The sequence below is a fragment of the Micromesistius poutassou genome (genome assembly GCF_964030765.1).
Source record: "Micromesistius poutassou genome assembly, chromosome: 14".
NCBI lineage: Eukaryota > Metazoa > Chordata > Actinopteri > Gadiformes > Gadidae > Micromesistius > Micromesistius poutassou.
Genome location: NC_140284.1, coordinates 3320534 through 3343847, shown reverse-complemented (window position 1 = coordinate 3343847; position 23314 = coordinate 3320534). Strand labels below are relative to the sequence as shown.

The window sequence follows — 23314 nt, the reverse complement described above, 5'->3', positions numbered from 1 at the left end:
CCGTATTTAGAAGGCGGGGGGATATAAAAGGTTAATAAGCATTCATTGCCCTTCAAAGAGAGTTTAACTTATGCAGCTTTGCAGAGGTGATGCAGCAGAGCGCTGTGTGGAAGCCAGGGCTCTCGTCTCTACCTGGCTGAGGTAGGAAGTCTGCTACCCTGAAGGTAAAATCTATCACAAGTACATTTCTTTATTAATGTCACTAAAAATCTCAGCTGAATGCTGTAATGAGAAGACGCGCCTGACAGTAGAGTCAGTGTGTTCTGCAAACATAACCGCTATTGCGGTTACTATTTTGAAGATGTTTTTACCCAAAGAGACTTGGAGCGAATTCAGACACAGTTGCCATAGTTATGCGCCTGGCTGTAGGATGCCAGGTGAACAAGGAGACTGGGGTTCAAACCCAGATCCCTTCTTCTGGGATTGAAACACCCGTACCACAAGACGAGCATGCCCTTTATGCTGTGTGTTTGTCCATATACAGTATTATGACCCCATAGGTCCGTACAGCACTAGTTGTTCCAATATTGATCATAGGCTTCTTCTTTCACCTGCAAGGGGTCGATGGCACAAAAGGCCCACTTTGCCATCGTCTTCCAACTGTTTTCCATTTTCCGATACACATTAAAGTTGAAAAATGTTCAACTTTGGGCACTGGGCACACCAAGAGCTTCTCGTCAACTTGATTTTGGCACTGTAGCGATAAGAGTTTATTCAGAAATTCCTGCAACCATAAAAGCTTGGTTCTTCTTCTTCTTCTAATGTAACCACGTCCATATCTGAATGGCAGAACAGGAGGAGTGTCCGCAGGGTTTCTTATTAAGCCCTGAGTATCTGCGTGAGCGGCGCGTGTGAACATCCACAAACACCTGCAATGTGTACGCTCAGCGGTGGGTCCGACCGATGCTAATCCATTTACCGCCAACGCAGGAGCCTCAACACCAGCTCTGTTATAATTCTGTTAGCATGTTCACAGCTGGCCAGGGGCCCATTGTGGCGCTCTGCATTCAGGTTGTAACGTCGTGTAATCATTCCAACCGTCCTCTTGCATCCCGGCTCACCCAGCGTAATGCCGTGTCCATTCACCTCCTTTTGTCATTTTAATGCGGCAATCCCTCGCGCCGTTGTGCCCGCTGTCATTGTAATGCTCACCAACTGTTGCGCGTCTGTGTTGTGCTTCCGCTAGCATTGCACTGCCGTTGGCATTGTGTTAGCATTAATTATAAGAGTGTTGCGACACTTTGTTCTAAAGTGTAATGGTAAAAACTATCTGAAGTGGAAAGAGGTGACCCTAAACAAAGAAGGAGCAAACTGACACCCGTGCACCTACTCACGTGCAAAGGGACACACACACACACTTACACTTAATAATCCCTCTTTCCAAACATCTGTTAAGTTTCTGTTCTACTGTCGTCTGTGGTAAGCCTCAGTGACATTAGACAGAGACAAGATACACAGACTAGACCAGACCAGAGCAGACAAAGCCAGATCAGACCAGACCGAACCAGACTAAACTAGCCCAGACCAGACTAACAGAAAAGACCAGAACAGCCTAAACCAGACCAGACCAGCGCAAGAACCAGAACATATGAGACAAGACCACCAGACCAGAACAAATCAAAGCCATTTGGAGCAGACATAAACAAAACAGGGACCGAAATAGAGACCCAACCAGACCCCTAGATCAAGACCGGAACAGCCGAGACCAGAGCACACCAAAACAACAGAGCGGTCCAGACATAAGGCCGACCGAGCCTCCTCAAAGGCTCTGCTGATAATGGGCCTTCACAGCTCCACTGATAATGGGCCTTCACAGCTCCACTGATAATGGGCCTTCACAGCTCCACTGATAGTCTCCTGCTGTGATGCTGAGCTGCTCAGACCAGTAGGAGGGTCCACGCACACATTGACGAAAGGAATAACCACTGATGTATGCCAGCGTTATTTTCCCTGGAAAGACAAACTAAAAGCCCACGTCTGGTACCGGACCCAGAGCAGAGGGGGGAGAGAGGTGGGCTCTGGAGGGGGTTATCAGACCGACATGTCGGAAACGGATAGCACACGAGGGATAAGAAGTTCAATAGTTTTTTTTTCCACCAGGGATATTTTTGGCACCCTGAACAACTTGAAACTGATAATGGACATCCGGCCGCCGCGGTTCTGCCAAGAACACTTCAGTCACTTTTACTTTGGATACTTATTAATGAATTCATGTATGGTAGAGTAGTGGTTCTCAATCTATTTTTAACTAATGTACCCCCTCTACCTATTTTACGTGCATGCTACTTGATGAAAACATAAACATTCAACTTATTTTATTACTGATTTTTTTTTTTTTTTTACAATTGTTCCTAACCAATATTTAAACAACAAAAAGGAATCCATTTCTGCTTTTTTATGTTCCAAGTACCCCCTGAAAAGTACTGTTAGGGGAACTCACACCCCATTTGAGTACCACTGGATTAGTCAACTATCTATTGACTATCTATCTACTATTAGTCATCAACTATTACACAACCCTCTACTGTTGACATTTACACTTATTACAGTTTTTAATCTACATTTCTACTCACAGTGTCGATATAGATATATCTTCTGTATGTTTTTTTTTGGTCGTTTTATCAATATCTCGCACAAACTCAAAACACACAGACTCACTGGCTGAAGGTTTTGTCCATGAGGTGGGTGTGGTTGATCTTCACAATACACTCCTCTTCCTGGAAGAGCCCCTCCCTCCTGGACCGACTCTCCTCCTCCACCCCCCGGATGTACAGGCCCAGAGACCTAGCGGGAGAGGGAGAGGGGGAGAGAGGGGGGGAGAGAGAGGGGAGAGAGAGAGGGGGGGGGGGGGGGGCGGAGACAGAGAAAACGAGAGAGGGTAAGAGAGAGTGAGAAGGTTGGTTTTACATTCATTATGTCATATATAATAGAATAATATGGTATAAGATGTAATATATTAAGAAATTCTATCAAACATTTTCAGTTGTGTTTTTCGCTGTGAAATATCTGGCCGTGTAATTATACCTGCCAAAATATTTCCTTCAATATATTAATTTCTCCTCCAAAGGTACAGAATACAGACGGTACAGATGGAGTGTGTGCCTTTGTGTGTGTGTGTGTGTTTATGCCTGCCTGGTGTTTCCTTTGTCTGACATCATTAAAGCAGTCATCCTGTCATTAAAGCAGCAGTCCCGTCTTGACGGTTAGACACAGGACAGGCATTTATAAATGTCTACATGTATTAATAATTAACTGACACGCACACACACACACACACTGTGCATTGTGTGTGGTGTATGTGTTGAGAGAGTGTGTCTCTGAGGAGAGATGGGTCTCCAATAGACAGGCCTACTGGGACGGTCCATATGGTCTCGCTACACATGCTGTCACACAAACCCTCCCTATACCTCCGTCTGTGTCTCTCCTTTTGTCTTCAAGTGACTCCTGCTCAGTCACGCTTTTACTTCCGCTTCCTGTCTCCCCCGTCTCCATTTCTGTTCCTCTCTCTCTCTCTCTCCCTCTCTGTCTGATGACCTAGGCACCACCACGCTACCACGGCTAGCAACAGGTTGAAGCAGTGTGTGTGTGTGTATGTGTGCGTGTTCGTGTGTGTGTGTGTGTGTCCGGAGTGTGTGTGTGGGCGTGCTTACCTTCCGCTGAGCGAAGAACAGTAGGGGACAACATGGATTCCCAGGGGGCCGTGCTCTCCGGATATTTCCACTGTTCGAGTCAAACTTTGCACGTACACACACACACACACATGCACACACGTGCACACACACACACACACACACACACACACACACACACAGGGTATAAATAAGGAAAAGAAGAAAATGCATAACATGACAATATTTTGTCATGTTACAAATTAGATTTTGCTTGCTGTATTAATCCCTGTTGTGTGTCAATGTTGCTCTATTCTCTATTTCTGATTCGCTCCCCCCACCTCCCTCCATATCCTCCCATCATCACCCAGCAGCTTGGACATGATCCAGACAATGCAATGAGTGTGTGTGTGTGTGTGTGTGTGTGTGTGTGTGTGTGTGTGTGTGTGTGTCGGGGGGGTAAGTGGAGGCTAGATTTGATTGAAGAGGAGGGGCTGAATTAATTAGACAAGGCTAATGAATAGACATACAATAAGCCACACCCCCTCCACCCACCATCACCCCCCCCCCCCCCCCCCCCCCCCCCCACCTCCCCCAACATCCTCTCTGCCTCGCCTCCTGGCCTCTGTCATCTTCATCTGCCACTCACACAAAAACCCTCGCCACATACACATATTGAAACACGCAAGTGCGCGCACACAAACACACTTGAGATTGAGGTCTGAGGGTGTCTTCTCTGCAATTGATACAGATATGAGATAAGGGGGATAGAGAGGGAACAGACATGGAAGGTGGAATGAGGAGAAAGAGAGAGGGGGTCTGCGATTAACAAAGTGGACATGAGAGGAGAAAGACTGGGGTATTAAAAAGGGGACGTTTGAGGGGAGAAGGAGAAAGAGAGAAAGAGCAGGTGTTCTTTTTATCTACCTGCCACTTCACTATGAAAGACAAGAGGTGGGAGGGAATATAAAAGGTATATATTACCAGAAGCACTCTCCTCTTCCAACTCCACATCAACCCCTCACCCCCTCCCTCTATTTATTTCTCTCAACCCCCAACTCCCCCTCGCCATCGGTCCGTCCATCTTCCATCCAGCCATCCATCCATCTGTTCATCTATCCATCCCTCCCTCACCGCCTCCCTCTCTCTCTCTCTCTCTCTCATCCATCCACCCCTCCACCCCTCCATCCATCCATCCATCCACCCATCCCTCACCTCCTCCCTCCCTTCACCCCTCCCTCCATCCATGCATCCACCCATCCCTCTCTCATCCATCCACCCCTCCATCCATCCACCCATCCATCCATCCATCCACCCATCCATCCATGCATCCATCCATCCATCCGAGTCCTGCAGGTGCCACAGACTATAAACCACGGAACCATTATCCGGCACTATGCTGACTGGGCTGCTGGTAACATGCTTTAAAACAAGGTGTTCCTTAGAGGGAGCCGAGGATCTCAGACAGCAGCCGGAGTCTGATGCTCACATTACTTCATGGTCCGTTTGACCCTAATTCTCTAAGGGTGCTTCAGACTCAGACTGAATGTTAATTAAAGTCGCTAGGCTAGCACTTGGCGCCGTAGCACTTGGCGCTGTAGCACTTGGGGCTGGGGGGGGGGTTCACAAAGTGATATACCAACCAGCTGTTCTGGATTGTGGTTGGTTAAATGGACAGTCAGAAATCAAACAAGAGAGAAATAGAGAGAGATGGAGAAAGAGAAAGTGAAGGGAAGGCGCGAAAGTAAAAAGATGATAGAAAGAAAGAAAAACAAGTGAAGTGACGAGAACGAGGAGTTAACAAAAATAGATGAAAGAGCCATCATTGAGCTGTGTTTTGAGGAATGAATCGAGAAGGAAGTCAACAGTATATTTTTAGTAGTGGCACAGCAGCAGCAGCAGCAGCGGATCACCTGGGGTGTGTTTGATGGTGTCATTCACCACAAACCATTTACCTTTTAACCTGTATGCTTCTGAAGGGGCCCGGTGTGATATGATGGACCCCATTCCTCCCACACACACAAAATGCTGGCAAGGCAATTTCAATAATGCAATTATTATACAGCCCAATGTCTTTCCTCGTTGGAAAAAAAGGCCTTTTTGATTCAAAGGTAACGAGCGTAATGTGGTTAAATTATGATCAGCTACTGGATTTATAGGTGAGGTTTGGCTTTCACTCACTCTGAATAGCTAAAAGGCTCTGCCAGTCACACACACACACACACACACACACACACACACACACACACACACACCGTTACACATGCACACAAAAAGATGATGACAATAAAAGGTGTACAGGATATATGAACACTCACACACACACACAAATACACACAAAATACACTTTGACAAATGCACACACATGCGCCAACAGAAATACACAAAAACGTACACACGTACCCTAACACATGCACACAAAAAAAGATGAAGGCAATAAAAAACATTCAGAAAATATTATCACACACACGAACGCCCCACCACACACACATGCTAATTTAACTTATGACTTAGTGGTCCACTATGTATGGTGTATGGCTGTGCTAACATACTCATTTTGGACTTTCTGCAATTTCAAGGATCGTTTACCCACAGAAAGCTATTACATCACCCTTACATTACTCACCACTGTGTGTGTGTGTGTGTGTGTGTGTGTGTGTGTGTGTGTGTGTGTGTGTGTGTGTGTGTAAATATATTCCATGCAGGATAGGTGGAATAGAATAATGAAAATGTTTTTTTTCCCTCCTATATATTTCCTTTAGGACATATAGATCCAATTGAATAGTCAAGTGTGTTCATGTATGTGAGAGAGAGGATGTGAGAGTATGTGTGTGAGTGAGGGTTAGGGTTAATGTGTGTAGGAAAGTGCATGTGCATCTATACATGCAGTGTACTTGGGTGTATGTTAATGCATGTGTAAGTATATGTTTATCTAAGTGTATATGTAAATGTTTTTTTTTCCCCATGTTTTGGCCGCATATCAATGCCAAAAATCGCGAGCAAAAATGATTTGGTGTGCGCGCACAACTGACACATCCATGCACAAAAGTTATTATTGTGAGTACTTTCACAGCACTCATGTGCAAAAGAGACATAATATAGCCTGTGAGGAGGACATTACGCATTGTAGCGCACACATAATGTAAAGGAGCATGAAACTGACGCCCCGTGCGCACAAATTATGTCTTTGCTCTCGTGCTCGCAAAGTGTTTTCCTCCCAGATATTTCTTCTCCTCGCGCACTGCTTTTCTTTTAGGCACTCAGTGGGCGGAGCCAGCCATGGCCGTTGTATCCCTGAATATGATTGGTTAATTGGTGACCGGAGTAGTACAAACGCCTCTTGAAGTGCTTGGACGATTTCTCGGTTAACATCCAGCAAGCTCACATTTAACAAAGAGACTGCTCAAGGGCTGGCCTCTCGGAAGACGCATTGGAGAACATTAAAGCAACAACAACTAACATTAAAGTGAACAACTGCATGCCGTTGCGTGCCGTAAATAAAAGCGGGATCATCAGGCGCGGTGAACCATAGTCAGCCTTCAAGATTAGCGTTACTTGAGTATATAGTATATCAACTGACCAGGAAGTTCAGGAATTAAGACTACACTGCCTCGCTGTAGCTAGTGTAACGTAGTTATTTAGTTTAATGATAAGACAGTGATCGTCAAAGTCTATTTGTATATCTGTATTTATATATAATAGTACAACAATTATAAAAAAAAATGTAAAGCTCCCCACATGAGGAGGTTTCCACGGCTATTTCTGGGGAATCAGACAAATCAACGTTAAATGTGAAAGGTTAGATTAACCAATCAGGTTTATGGACATGATGGCCCCAATCACATTCAGGGATGCGATGGCCATGGCTGAGTCTACCCACTTAATCCCAAAAAGATAACTACCGCACCAGCAGGTCATTCATTCAGGTCAGTCATTTTCTGGCAGTGATATGCCGCCATAGTATGTTAATGTGAGCGTGTGTGTGTGTGTGTGTGTGTTTTTATGTAAGTGCATGTATCTGTGTGTGCAAGGGAATTTGTGTGTGTGTGTGTGTGTGTGTGTCTGTATGTTATTGCATATGTGTGCATGGTAATAGAGTGCATGAGTGACCTGCCTCATAGTTACCGCTGGTTGCTAGGGAGACAGGTCACAGTGTGTTGTACAGAGGTGGGGCTTCATGTGCTTGACATCAATCTGTCCTTATAATAGTTTCATACCTCCCTCTCTCTCTCTCTCTCTCTCTCTCTCTCACTCTCCAAATCTCCATCCATCTCAACCATCCATGAACCTCTACCTCAATCAATCTTCCTATATTCCTATATCCATCATGACACTCCTAGTGAAGTTCTCAAAAACACACACACACACATGCAAACACGTCTCACACACACACACACACACACACACACACACACACACACACACACACACACACACACACACACACACACACACACACACACACACACACACACACACACACACAAAGATGCTGTACCTGCTGTTGAAGGAGTGTTTGCTGGCAGATCGCTCCAACGCTCCGCTGCTCTCTACAACCAAACTGGAGCCCTGCAGGACACACATGTTGCACACACATAGCATTAAGAACATGTTATATTAAATACATGAAATATTACATACATGTAACATTAACAAAGACATGTCATATGTTGTGCAATTTAAACCACTGACAAACAATACACAGATAATGTGGCGAAGATGTTACATCAATCACGGGTACCATTAACCAAAGGAAAGACAACATTAACATCTAACAATATGGAATGAAACATCCTCAGTGTTTGTGCTCAGGATGCAGAGAGAGAGAGATATATTTGAAGTATGTTTAATTAACCCTAACCAAAATGGTTATCAACACAAATTGAATGAGTGAGTGAGTGAGTGAGTGAGTGAGTGAGTGAGTGAGAGAGAGGGAGAGAGAGAAATAGTATGCACTTGCATGGCTTAATGTGTGTGTGATTAAAAAAGAGAGATGAAGTAATTAAGTTCCTGATGGAGTCTTCCCACTGGTGAAGTTATGGATGGATGGATGGCTGAAGGGGTGAATTTGGAAGGACAGATTCATTAGTTGATGAATGGATTGAAACAACTTCAGTGTTAACAAGTACAATATGAGAGAGACAGAGACATTGAGAGAGAAAGAGAGCGATGGATGTCTGTTTGTTTATTTTTAGAGAGAGTGTGTTTGTGTGTGTTTGCGTGTGTGTGTGCTCGATGTGGTTGCCTGTCGGACTCAAAGAGGTCAGCTCCCCACAACACTTCCTGCCCACCTATAACCTGGTGACACATCATCCAATCATCACCAAGAAATAGAGTGTCTAACATACATGACATCATCATCATCATTATTATGTGTGTGCGTGTGTGTGTGTGTATAGAGAGAAAAAGGTGTGAATAAACTAAAGATCACGGGGATAAAGGATCCCAGCAGTCTGTAATGGACTCTTACACCACACACACACACACACACACACACACACACACACACACACACACACACACACACACACACACACACACACACACACACACACACACACACACACACACACAGAGGGTCAAGGCTAGCAGTGGGCACTAATGGACTTCTAGCATAACCTTTGACCTCCCACCCTACCGACACATGACCCGCACCACCTGTCAGCTCTAGGGACCCAGAAATAACAACAAGACAATGATAGAGAGGAGAGGGGGAGTGCATTGAAGGGGAGAGGAGAGCGATGCCAAAAGAGGAGGGGAGAAGGGGAGAGAGAGCAGCAGAGCCGGTTACTAAATGCATTGTTTCTGGCAACTGTTGGTTTTGTCCAGCAACAAATACTATAACCTATGCATAGCTTAATACAACTATAGTATCTACTTGTAGCACTAGCAGCATCCCCATCCCCATTGCCTAGCATCAATTTAGCCTAGCAGCCCTCTAGTCTAACATCACCCCTAGCATGGTAGCCCTCTAGCCTAGCATCACTCTAGCCGCGCATCCTCCTAGCCTAGCATTCCTATATCCTAGCTTCCCTCTAGCCCAGCCTCATGATAGCCTCACATCCCTCAAGCCAAGCACCCCCCCCCCCTAGCCTAGCATAAACCTCTGAGCCTAGCATGTCTCTAGCCTAGCATCCCCCTAGCCAAGCAAAGCTGAATCGATGCCTCAGCACCGCGAAGGACTCCGCATCAAAAGCTGGAGAAATGTCTAATTGGTGTTTTCCATTAGAAATCATTGATAAATGGGCTTACCTTTGAATAACGATGCTTGTAATAAATGGGTAGCAAGCCTCTATTCATTTCAGGCCAATTTAATTATTGCACATAGCGGATCAAAAGAGAACTATTAGTGATATTACTAATTAGTGAGTAACCAATCACACTAAGTGTGCCCAGAAAACGCTGCTATAGAAGGCGTGATTAAGTGGGCTGTGTGTATTTAGGAATATTTGAATTGTGCATGATTATTAAATTGAATGTGTGTGTGTGTGTGTGTGTGAGTGAGTGAGTGAGTGAGTGTGAGAGATGCAGGACCAAGGACCTCGATTAATGGCGTGTCATTAGGGATGAGGGACAAAGCTATTTGTTGTACATTCACTGCACACTTGTTACTGTACTGTTTGTTCCTTGGTGTGTGTGTGTGTGTGTGTGTGTGTGTGTGCGCGTGCGTGTGTGCGTGTGTGAGAGATATCGGACATAAAGGTAACATCACTAAGAAATATAATACAAAACTTTATTAATCCTGCACGCAAAATGTGGGTGTCACAGTAGAAGTACAGGACAGTAATACCATATAAAAGGAGTTCAAATTTTTTTTGAATAAGAATACGTGAAGATATGTGTGTAATATGTATAAAAGAGAATTAGAAAAAATTCAGCACACAGACAGACACACACACATCTACCCAGGTGTAAGGTGATCTATAAGAGGTTTGGTGCTCGATTAGTCCCAGTAGAACCACAACAGTACAGTACACTCTCAAGAATAACCTCCTACTACTTATGAAGAGAGGAGGGAAGGAGAGGAGAGGATAGAATGGGAGAGGAGAGGAGAGACGATACGACAACAGAACAGAACTTGGACAAAGGGAAGAAAAAGAAAGGCCTGAAAAGAAATGGAAGATCAGCATTCCCCGGTCAACCTTTTTTCTTTTTCAAATTCAAATTATAGAGAGGGAGAGGAAGAGGGACAGAGGGCTGAGAGACAGTTTTGGAGAAAAGCGTTAAAATAGAGATAGGAGAAAGACAAGGGCTGAGTACTTGAACAGTACTTTCTCCTGGCGCCATCACTCTCCCCAAAAGGCCAAGTGACAATTTCAACAATTACCAGAGCCATTACCTCCATCTGAACCTCGGGCCCCTGCCCCCTGTGTGTGTGTGTGTGTGTGTGTGTGTGTGTGTGTGTGTGTGTGATTGTGGTCTTTGTGTGTAGAATAACTGTGTCTTTGAGTGAGTGGAGCAGAACACTCGATGGACCAAGATTTCCTAAAGAGAGAAAAATGGACTGAGCGAGACAGCAGGAAGACTGATGGATTCAAACACTGTTTATATATGGAGAGTCACAAAGTAGTGACGCACTGGTGCAGTCCTCAGGTAGAGAGAGAGAGAGAGAGAGAGAGAGAGAGAGAGAGAGCGAGAGAGAGAGTGAGAGAGGGAGAGAGAGAGAGAAAGCAAGAGACAGAGCGAGAGAGAGTGAGATAGAGAGACAGAGAGGGAAAGGGAGAGACAGAGACAGAGAGAGCGAAAGAGAGAGAGAGAGATAGAGAGAGAGACAGAGACAGAGAGAGAGCGAGAGAGTGCGAAAGAGAGCAAGAGACAGCGCGAGCGAGAGAGAGAGAGAGAGAGAGAGCTTTCCTACCAGGACGTCTCATCTCTTGATTACTTTCCCTTTTTTCAAATTTTTTTTGCATGAAATGACCTCTTCTTTCCCCTCCTCCTTTCTATTTATTTGGCCCACTTGTCCTTCCTCCAACACGTACCACCTCTTCATTAATTACATGATGATGTCAGCACAAAAAAACTAATTAAATCCTCGACCTACGAACCCACTCAACTGAAAGACGCTGAATAACTATATGCAAAAACATGTAAACCTGACGCACTATCTACGACCTGGACGGACAGCGTTTAGAAGATTACACACGGCCCAGAGATCCACAAACAAAACCTAATCGGGGAGCAAGGAAACATTCCCAATAACACAGAAACTGAGTCAACCAGTTTTCAATCAGTCTAGGGGAGGGGCTTAGCGGCAGGAAATGATGTCAGGCTCCAGCGCTGATCTATTGGTCCGCGGTGTGTAAGACAAACCCGAGGAATGTGGTGCATGTGTCTCAACATCTCAGCTCAGTTTTCACTACATCACCATCGGTCCTCTGGCTGTCAATATGAAATATCACTGGCCATCAGTCACACATCTGGACCGCACATGTGTGTGTGTGTGTGTGTGTGTGTGTGTCACACACCGGTGCGTGTATGTGTGTCATTTTGTGACACACGTAAACCTCACTGTGAGTCTCCTTCAGTCAGCGCGCGTGTGTGTGTGTGTGTGTGAGCATGCATGAATCTCGGCTAGCTGGATTAGCATCAGCAGATTGGATTTCTCTTTAATGTCCCTTAGCTTAGCGTAGGCTCTTCGGGTTTCTCTGCTCTCGCTTTTAAAAAAAAGGTATAAAACAAGGCAGCTTTCCCCACTGCGCCCCACAGTGTTCACATGATCCTCGGCGTGTTAAACCGGCGTTCCACCTGCTCTGCGGCGAGCTGCGGGGTGTCCATTCCTGCGCTCCGGTCGGGGGGAACGCCTCGACTACGGTGAATACGGCTCACGTTTCGGAGCGGTCGGGGCGTTGGTCAACGGATCGGGTTCGGGTGACGTTACGGCGTGTGCTACGTGTGGCGGCCGCTGCGTGTCACGGATACGGCCCCCGATGAGACACGGGGTTTAACAGAGGAGCTGGAAAGCACCTGTGTGACATAATGCGCCCGTGACAACATGAACGGGGGACTCCGCCACCACCTGCTGTAATACAGATCCGATGGCTGGACATGACATCATTTCCTGCTGCTAAACTCCTCCCCCAAAATGGCAAGACAGGTCAAAGAAAGGCCAACTTCGATGCCCCTAAGGTCGTCAAAGATCTGGATGGACCTCATTGATATCTGCCTTGATAAATACATTATTAAAGGTGTCGTAGGTACGATTTGAAAGCAATTATTTGAGTGCAATTTTTTGGGGTTTTCTTGGTTGTTTAGTTCTAAAACTCTGCCCTTTCTCTTCACCCACAGCACCTTTAATGTGATTGTAAAATAGGGGGATTTTGGGAAGGAAAGTGCATTCGATTTTTGACTCCCAGCCCAAAGGTTCTGGTTTCGATCCCCATTGTCTTTAGCATAACCTGTAGGCATCCTAATTATTTCAAATTACAAAATTTTAAATAGTTCTCGATAGAAATGACACCTTATTTGCATGTGTTATCGTACCAGCCAACCGATGGCACCATTCCATGGAACCAACAGAAATATAAGCATGTGTTTGCTCTAGTAAAACAAAACAGCTCTCCAACTCCCTCTCTCCCTTTGCAAAACACTGTTCCGTGAGGTCACTAGCTGGTAAGCAACCCCCAGGGGAGCAACTGTCTATCTCCCCCATGCCCGGCTAGTCCAGAAAGACCTCTCCCACGTCCCTAACCTGTTGTTTGTCCAATACACAGATTACCCAAGGGGGAGTTGGTTTTAACGGATCAGGGCCTTGTGGGATTTAAACTGGCCAATCAGACGAGGGCTGGCTCAAGCAGTGACCATGTGATGTTCGTAGTCCATCTATAGGGATGTCTTTAGAAACCACCCGCAACAAGTTCCCAAGATAAAAGACAATTAACATCAACAACACTGACTACAGCGCTCACTGTAGCGATGGAGACGGGTACCGTGTCCCTGTGTGAGTGCCTGCCTGTGGAAGTAAATAGGATTAAAAGGTGGAAAGCAACAAGATCATTCATTGAATAGCACGTGAAGAAAGGGAGATAGGACGAGGAGAAAAGGGCCGATGTCTGAAAGGAGCGGCATAAAGACTGAAAAGAGAGAAAATAGTACTTTGTGTCTTTCAAGGGAGATTCGAAAAAGGACAAGTGAAAGGGAACGTCTGGTTGAGATGGTGAATAAGGGACAGCAGCGCGTCTCACATCAGATCTGGAGTGCAGGAGAGCGGAGGACCGGCTGGGAACGCACCGCCGCCAGACAGACGGGGGTCGTCTGCAGTTCAGCGCTCAGATCGAGATCCGCCGTGTTCTCCCTCCCGCTCTGCAGACACCTCCACTGAAGCCCAGTTAAGACCACGTAAGTCCAGGTAAGTCCAGGTGAGATCAGGTGAGCACAAGCGAGAAGGAGCGCCAGGCAAATATTGACCATCTCCAAAAGGAGCAAAAGAGTATATAACTAGACGCGTCTGTCTGTCTGTCTGTAGGGAACAGCGGACTCAGAGGGTCCAAAGAGAGGGAGAGAGAGACACATAGACAGACAGACAGATACAAGCGCCTTTTACACTGCCCGTTGAAGGCTTGGACTGTTGACAGTGGCGGTCTTAACATAGAGGCATAGGTAGGCGGGCGCAACCAATCTCAAAAAAAAAAAATATATACAAATTTTAAGTAGACAAACAGACAAAGCAAGACGAGTCTAAACGCGAAAAGAAAATAAAGGGTTAGGAAATAAAGTTACCCAAGCTGCTCAAACAAAAGAAAAAGAAGCGTGTGATGTGGAGAACAATCTATCCCCTCTCTCTCTCTTTATCTTCTTTTTTTTTTATATATATATATATATATATATATATATATAGGTTTGTTTGAAATGTTCAATCTCAAATGCAATGCCAATTGCAACCTCACACATACAAAGTCAATTATTCCTCTTGGCAATATTTGCTAAGTATATATTCTCTGTTGGGTTCCATCGTGACGATTAGTTTGTGTACTGCTACACTCTGTGTGTTCTCTGCTTTCCATCTTAATTTTGGAGTAAAGAAGTGTATGCAGGGTTTAAAGGGGAATATTTTTTTTTTGCAGATTAGCTTTACCTGCCTATCCACCATTCTGTTGCTACATTTCTTTTCTCCATTCTCTTTTAAAAATCGGATTAGGTGGGCCCCATACATATCTTCGCCTTGGGCCCCAAATTTGCTAAATCCGCCACTGACTGTTATACCTTTATTTTGCCTCGCATTCTGTGTAAACCGCACAGAGGAGGAATGGGGGGGGGGGGGGTCATTTATGATCCGCTAATTAAGCCAGCAGCAGAGGCAGCCTCAGAGCTGAATCGGCGTCTGTGCAAAGTGACTCAGAAGAAGAAGGAAGGGTCTCCTTCTATTGCGTCTAAGGTCCGGGCAGCTCTCTGCGGCAAACTGCTTCCCTATAATTCACTACAATTTATCCTCTGACATTTTGCTAATCGCAGACAAGCACGTTGCTCGCACAAATGCCCAAATGCACGCATGAATATGAAAGAAGGCGACTTTGCTTGCGTTTGCGGGGACGCGCACGGCTAGAAAGCACACAGCACTCAGTTCGCTTGCTATTGTTGTTGTTTAGAGAGCGTGTCGCCTCCCCACGCGTATGTTATAGGTAACACTAGACGCCGCCGCGGTTGTGTTACCCGTCACGGCCATCAAAGCTTTTTTGCATCCGGAAAGCCAGCATGCTGTGTGTAAAAACACCCCCTGGGCCAGTAATAAGCCACTGCTGTTTGGTTCAGTGTAAAAACACAAAGGCGACGTAATGACGGACCTTCCCTACGGCCCTCTGGTGGAATCCCTGAGTGAAAGGTGCTATAGAGACAGACAGACGTTACAGATGAAAGGACAGACGATACAGGCACATAAGGAAGGAATAAGGAAGTTGAAAGATAAAAGGCGACTGAGAGACTGAGAGTTTGGTTTCGTGAGGAAGCGGTTTGATGTTGTAAGAAGACGGGGCTGGCGTGGATAAGCAACGCTGGGGGTAAACACCGAGTGAGGAAGAGTGATGAGCATGAGATGTTTGGCCTCTGACCCCGCGCAGGGAAAGGGAGAAGCAGAGGAAGAGGGGCAGAGAGGCAAGGGGAGTGATCCGTCTTGGTGAGGTCAGTGTGATGTGACAGGGCGTGTCCGCGTAACAGAGGACAGATCCAGCTGCTGCGACGTGCGACGGTGGATGCCGATTGGTCGAACACATCAAAGCGGTGTTTATCTGATGCCTGCGGAATGTTCCCGCCCACTTCACTCATTCACCCACGTGTCGGCAGGGACGCATCTGGTCCACGGGGTGCTGTGATAACATGAGTCATGTATGCCCGTAGGTCTTCAAACAACGCAGTGCACACACACAGTGCACCGGAACACGACGACTACAGAGGTCCATGTTCTGCCAGATGTTTACTGACTGCAAATATGGTTGGAATGGGGACGACACAAATAAATGAAATTTATTGCAAGTCTTAAAAGTGCAGTGTCAGGGTTTCCTTTCGATGTGAATTACCTCAACTTCATCAATATAGTCATATGAATGTGTGTCTTTTTTCTTGTTTGTGCCAGTGTGTGTGTGTGTGTGTGTGTGTGTGTGTGTGTGTGTGTGTGTGTGTGTGTGTGTGTGTGCGTGCGTGCGTTGCTCTTACTGTAGCGTTGGAGTCCTCAGGGTGGGGGGTCTCTGTGTCCATGGGGGGGCTGAGCATCGAATCACTGCTGCTCCTAACCAGTAGGGGGGTACCTGGGGTGCGCACACACACACACACACACACACACACACACACACACACACACACACACACACACACACACACACACCAATTTAGCATTTAATTTGTGTTGGTTGTAATAAAGTGGTCATACAGGATAACCAGCTGCTCCGGGGAAGCCTTGTTCCGTTTCCTACCTGAAGTACATTAAGTGTACGAATAAGCCTATTTGTGATGCTTTGGGATATTATGATGAAATGCCTTCTGATTAAACTGCATAGCCACTTTCACCACAGGGACGAATAATAAACGACTTAACGTCGTAGTAGATGCAGCAGTGGTGGCTGCAGCACACTGCTGAGGTAACAAAGCAGTAACATATACATTTTTTTATATTTCTGCATTGGTGATTAAAATAGTGCATGAAGGACGTTACATTTAACGTATGCATATAAGCATTAAGCAAGCAGAGACTCTCTGAACTTATCAGCGACAATTTCTGCAGAAGAGTTCTGTCGCCTTCCAGAGTGTAAGGGCAATGTGTTTGCGCACCAGCGTGTGCAAGCCCACGAGCACATATCCAAGAAACAACAGCTGGTTTAAATGTCATGTTCTTATTTTCTGTCTTTTTCTTACCATTTGTTAACCATGAAGTCATTAAGAAAATCATTTTCTACAATGGCGGCCCGGCAAAAAGCAAAGCATTTTGACGGAAGGGGGTCGGGGCTAAAAAGAAATGTCCAAAGTTATAAGAACGCAGGACAGAGCAGTTTCTAACACACCCACAACCTACATACAATCACAATAGGCACAACATAGTGTAAACAGCATTCAGCCCGGCACACAGGCATCGGGCAAGTGGCTAGCAAACAGCAGCATGATGCCACTCAACAGCAAGGACAAGAGTAGCAAACACAATCAGCGAGACGAAACAGGCAGACAAAACAGCCGCAGCAAGACAACAAGATCATTCATAGCCGCGTTTCCATCCTATAAACTTTAAGTCTGTTGAAATGAGGTTTCCTAGGACTAAAAGTTCTGGGTTATTTCGGTGGAAACGCGAGTCATCAGACAACAGAAAATGATCTGATGGAAAAGGGTCAGGGGATTATGCCCTAACCCTCGTCTGTCAGATGTTTTCTGCGGGGAAAACAGCCTTGTATCGGTGAGAAGGTCCATATAATAGAATCCTTGAAAAGTGACTTGGGGTGAAATCGTCCGGTGTCAGTGTTTTCTGCCGATGGTTCCAGTCCCTGGCTGCAGCAGACCGGAACAGACACAGCATCACGTAGATCCCACACCACGCCTCTGAAGGCCTTAAGCTGATTCACGGTTGATTACATTGATATGCTCTATAGCTCACATGACCAGAGTCACTTCATCTCCCTACTATACGCTCAACAGGCCCAGACAGCACATGATGTCTGTGTTCACACAGAGCTACCATGAACCATGAACACCAGAAGGGGGTCAAAAGGTGTCAGTGTCATTGCTTTGTTTGGACCAGGCAGGGCATCAGTGAAATCAAGTGTACAACTTACTGTGACTACTTTTCAAATGCCAGAGAATAATGTGTTGTTTTGTGAACTGAACCGGGCGCTTCAAAGCGTTCCCGGCCATCTGTCTTCTATGTGGAAAATAACAGATATTCAAGGAAACAGATGAATAAAAAAAATATATAATTTCAAAATGTGTTTGACAAGAGGCCACCAAACACTCTATTCAGGCAGAACCTGTCCAAGTTTGACAAACCATACCAAGGAGATCGCTACTATTTGCTACCTCCCTATTTAATCATTTAGCAGATGCTTGTACACACACACACACACACACACACACACACACACACACACACACACACACACACACACACACACACACACACACACACACACACACACACACACACACAGTGGTCTGGAGGGACATCATGGCTAGTGTTAGAGAATAATGAGTGTGTGGAAGAAAGTGCTTAAAGCAAGGAGATAAGATGAGGAAGTAATTTAATTACTATAACTAATAGCTTTTCATCATGTTTTGGTGCCCAAAAACACAAAAGTGAAAAACAATAGAAACTTGCTTTAATAAGTGAAAAAAACATGTTTGTTATGTTTGGGAAATGAGCCAGCCTCCACATGTAGCAGATGTACCAGTAGAAACACAAACGTGTGTGTGTGTGTGTGTGTGTGTGTGTGTGTGTGTGTGTGTGTGTGTGTGTGTAAACTGAATGTGTGTCTGTCGAAAATGGCTCATAAAAACTTGATTTGAGGCAGTGTTGCTGAGAAAGTGCAAGAGTATGTGTTTGTGAGTTTGTGTGTGTCTGTGCATCCGACTGCATGCACCTGTGGGCATTGGTGTGTGTTATCGTGTGTGCAAGTGTATGTGAAAGTGTGTGTGCAAGTAGATGTCTCTATATGTGTGTGCATGTGTGTTGCTCTATTTGTTTACATGTGTGTCTCTATATGTGTGTTATATGTGTGTCTGTATGTGTGTCTCTTAATGTGTCTGCATGTGTGTGTCTCTAAATGTGTGTGTATGTGTGTGTCCATATGTGTGTGCATGTGTATGTCTATGTGTGTGCAGCTCTATATTTTTGTGCTTGTGTGTCTCAATACGTGTGTGCCTATGTGTGTCTTTATCTGTGTATGCTTGTGTGTCTCTATATGTGTGTGTGTGTGTGTAGCATCCGATCATATCACTCTTCACATCTCATCAGCGTACTGCATAAAATCATCATTTCACAGAGCTGATAGATGGAGCACTCCACGCAAATGGCTGCTCACACACACATAGCAAGTGTGTGTGTGTGTGTTTATGTGTGTGTGTGTCCCAATGTGTGTGTTTTAGAAAAAGGCATAACATGTGGGGAGGAAACAATTCTAGTACATTCGCTTCGTACTTTGGGTATCGCTTTGTGTATAAAACGGTAGAAATAAAAACATAAAATACTGTGAATAGATTTACATACGTAAAACCCATATTGTATATACTATCACTCAAAGTAGCAGTAGCTACACACATGGGGTGTGTGGGTGTGTGTGTGTGTGTGTGTTTGTTTTAGAAAAAGGCATAACATTTGACATGAAACAATTCTAGTACAGTCAACAATATGGGTTATATATAACCCATATTGTATAGACAGTAGAAGTAGACTCGGCAGTACTCTTACGAATCGCAGCAGCGGTAGAAGTAGTAGTACTAGTACTACTATAGTACTACCAGTAATGGTAATGTCAGTCAGAAACACTAGGAATAATGGAATAGTAGTAGAAGTGGTGCAGCCCCGGTCGCCTGACCTAGCCTTGCTTTAATTTGAGCATCCCCGTCAATAAGGACCTATTGATCTGCACATACATCAGTAACAATATGGGGCCAGCCTTTAGTGCTAAGCATCAATGGGGGTTCTCCATTGACCGGGCGACAGACGGAGGAGGGGAGAGCAGCGTTGAGGATACACACGTCAGATGATATTTGTAGGGTCAGGTATTGATTGGCTCAAAACGGACCCCTGGTGCTCTTAAGACAGGAGAGAGGGTGGAAATAGTTACATCACTACATCCCTCCCTAATCAATCACTCCTCGGAGAGGAGGGAGGGAGGGAGGGAGGGAGGGACGGAGTAGGAGAAGAAGAGGGGAGATGGAGGGAGGAGAGGATGAGAGATGGGATGGGATTGGATAGAGGGGTGGAGTGTAAGAGAAGGAGGGATGGAATGGACAGAGGACAGGAGATGGAGTGGAGGAGAGGAAGGGAACGAAAGGAGGGGGTGTGAGGAACAGGAGAGACAAAGATGAGGGGAACAAAGAGGATATAAAAAATGTCCTGTAGTTACAATGAATGGGGTAGGTAGAATCCAATAACTAATATTTTAGGAGTGGCCTTCACCTTTATATATTCAGGCAGCCATTCTATGATCAAAATGGAGTGTGTTAAGGACAACCATGTGTGTCCCTGATAGCATGTCAAGTAGAACCATTACTGGTAGTTTTATATATTTCTGTTTACCTGTTTTATTCTCGTCCGTATTTGACCGATACGGTCATCTTTCTTGACATTGTTGTTTACATTTAGACTGTTTACCAGAAAATAACCTAACTCCACTGAACAGGGGGTTAAAAACATCTCTCTGATACAGACGAGGAATAAATATAGAGAGAGACACACCTTGCTCCTAACAGTAACCAGACTCTGAACTGAGAGATCTCCCATCAGTTTGACATAACACATACACTTCCCCTCGTTCTCTTCCTGTGTCCTTCTGTCTCTCCTCCGTCTCCTGCTCCTACTCAGTCCCCATCGCGGTTCCTCTTATTCATCCTCTGTCACCTACTCCATCATGCACACTGACTCATTTCATTCAATGTTCCTCGTCGTGGTACTCTACTGTAATGACTCCTCCACGGGCTCCGATCGCACGCACCGGCCCTGAGATAGCCTCGCTCGCGATAACTGCTCGACCGCAACACAAAAAAGACGGGTCAAACATCCTCGAAGATGGATACCGTGTATGACGATGCACATGCATCTCTACCAGCTGTCAAAACTCTACAATACTCTCCTTTCTCCCTTCTCCACCACCCATCTATACGGGAGCTTTATCTGCCGATCTGTGATCTGATCTCCGCAGGGCCATGTTTCATACACTTCTCCAGCCGAGGGACCAACAACAGACCCTGGGCCAACATGGTGTCACCCGGGGGGGCCTGGCTCGGATGGAGACCATCAGAGCCCAGAACGTCGACCCGGCCATGACCTGCCGCCGTCGCTCATCTCTAACAGGCGGTACATATGTTTAAGGTGGCTCCCATGTTTAGGTTAATGCAACGCTGAACAGACCTGCTCCCCGTGTGTACGGCGAAAAGGGGAGGCAGTCTGGAGCGGACGCCAGACAGAGAGACAGAGAGAGACGGGGTCTGAGTGGATGCTGTCGTCAGCGGTAATCTGTTCTGTGTACCGACAAGGTCCCTCGATTCGACCGCGCCGTGTCCCAGACATATGGAACGGCTGGCCACCATAAATCCAACAGGGCTACTGATGTCATCTGTTGGTGTATCAGAGTTAAACGTGGTATTAACAGACACACCTCTGCATTTCTTTCATAGCGTTGTAATGAACACCGACTCCCCATCATACAGGGCTAATCAATCGGGCAGCCCGAAAGGTTACGTCGTTAGCCATTAACGACGATGGCGGCGTTGGCCGCCGAATGATGGCTGAACTGTGTTGTGTGGGAGTCAATACAGGCTACGGGGAGAGAGAGGGCGATGAATGGCCCTTGGTTGGTGCGGTGTAGTGACGTACACCAGAGCTGCACCAGGGTCAAGGACAGGGCTCCATCTCTGGAGAGATAACCCAGCTCCACCATGTCTGGACTGTGATTATATCTAGCCTGAGATCACACCACTCCACTCCGCAGCTGAGCTCAGAGCCCACTCCTGGCGATGGGGTTAAGAGGGGGCCTCGCTTTGTGTCCAGCATTTCAAATGATTTGTGCTGAAATGTATTGTATTTTAGCGTGCTGAAATTAAGGATTCACAGTAAGACACTTTGGGTAAAAGTCAGCTAAAAGACTGAGGAGTGGTAGTATTTTCTAGCACATCCGTTGGAACGTGGCATTAACATCGCCGGGGGTAGGGGTTTTATTCCCTGTCTAGCACAAATGGTAGAGCAAGGCAACTGGTAGAGGATGACATTATCAACTCCTACCGGGGCTGTACATGTTAAGAATGCATGAGCTTACAATAATTAGCAGACTAAATTTGCCAATATATCTAAACCAGAAGAGTACTCACTGGACTTGAGGGCTGTAGAGTTCACCTCTATCTCCCCCCCTCGGATAGGCTGGAACACAGAGAGCTCTGATTGGTAGAGGTCTGGGCTGGGGGCGGGACTAGTGCTGGCCACGCCCCTCTGCTGGGCCTCCTTCTCCTCATACACTGCCATTAGCTGGAAGGTGGGAGAATGATGTGTTACACTTCAAAATACTTACTCATGTTTAATATCTACGGTAAATCAACCACAAATTAATGAAGAGGCATAAAATGCAAGAGAGGGTTAGAGGGTAAAGCCGCAAAGGTTTCTGGATCATGAGACAGAAAAGTAACTAAACTGGCTTACTGCAAGTCCAAAGGTTCTGGGTTCGATCAGCATTGTAAAAAGGCTAATCTGCAGGCAAATAACTAATTCAAGTAAATTTAATTAACTGCAAATCAACCAAGAATAAAATGCCAGAGCCATTTAGAGGTTAAGAGAAAGATGTTTCTGAATTAGAAAGGATATATTTGTAATACCGGCCTGTCTTTGTTTTTTTCCCGCACTGTGTGCTTACTCAATGAATTGCATGAAGTACCTCCCCAACCTCAACAACACCTTTCCTCAACCAAAATGTATCTTCAACGGCTCCACCCAATCTTCGCGGTGAATGTATCGCAGGACAAAAAAAAAAATCAAGCTCCCGGCCGCTGCTTCCATCATATGCTGACGCGAGGGCCAAGCCTACGATGTCCGCAGAACCCCCGACCCAGCCCAGCGCCAGCTATTCCCAGCACCGAACAATGACACCCGAGAGGCAGATAGAAGCGCACCGCAGTGATCTCAGTTTGACGACACCCGTTTTGCAAAACAAAAAAAGGACATCATTCTTAAAAAACTCATTAAAATATAATAAAGAACACATTCTGAGCTTTCTTGACAGACAGAAGGCCTGGTGTTACAGGCCCCTAGATACTTGGCCCCTAGTTCCGCCCGGGGAAGGAGAAGCTCCTCGTACATCAAATTGGTTCTCTGGCCCTGGATTACCTTGCGGATGAGCACGCTATACAGGATGTCCAAGGAGCCCAGCATATCTGCGACAGTGTGTGTGCTCTGCTACCCTTCAACAGCTAGCTCCATTCGTGGCTCCCCCGCTCAGTGTGTGTGTGAGTAGTGGGGTTAGCACTAGCACTGGCGTTATATCGTGGAATCCCTGTCTATTGTCTATTGAGTCTCGCGTTTCGCGTCCTGCGTT

General features: G+C 45.8%; 1 protein-coding gene across 1 annotated transcript in view; it reads right to left on the bottom strand.

Moving 5' to 3' along the window:
• The window catches only part of pard3ba (par-3 family cell polarity regulator beta a), a gene marked incomplete at its 3' end in the record, with an annotated part of 91920 nt that overhangs the window by 26486 nt on the left and 42120 nt on the right, over positions 1-23314 (bottom strand). The window contains exons 4-8 of the mRNA XM_084478877.1: positions 22101-22254; positions 16251-16342; positions 8107-8177; positions 3651-3734; positions 2659-2784 (exon numbers count right to left, since the gene is read on the bottom strand). Of these exons, the coding sequence (XP_084335003.1) occupies positions 2659-2784; positions 3651-3734; positions 8107-8177; positions 16251-16342; positions 22101-22254 (527 nt within the window). The remainder of the gene's footprint in view (positions 1-2658; positions 2785-3650; positions 3735-8106; positions 8178-16250; positions 16343-22100; positions 22255-23314) is intronic.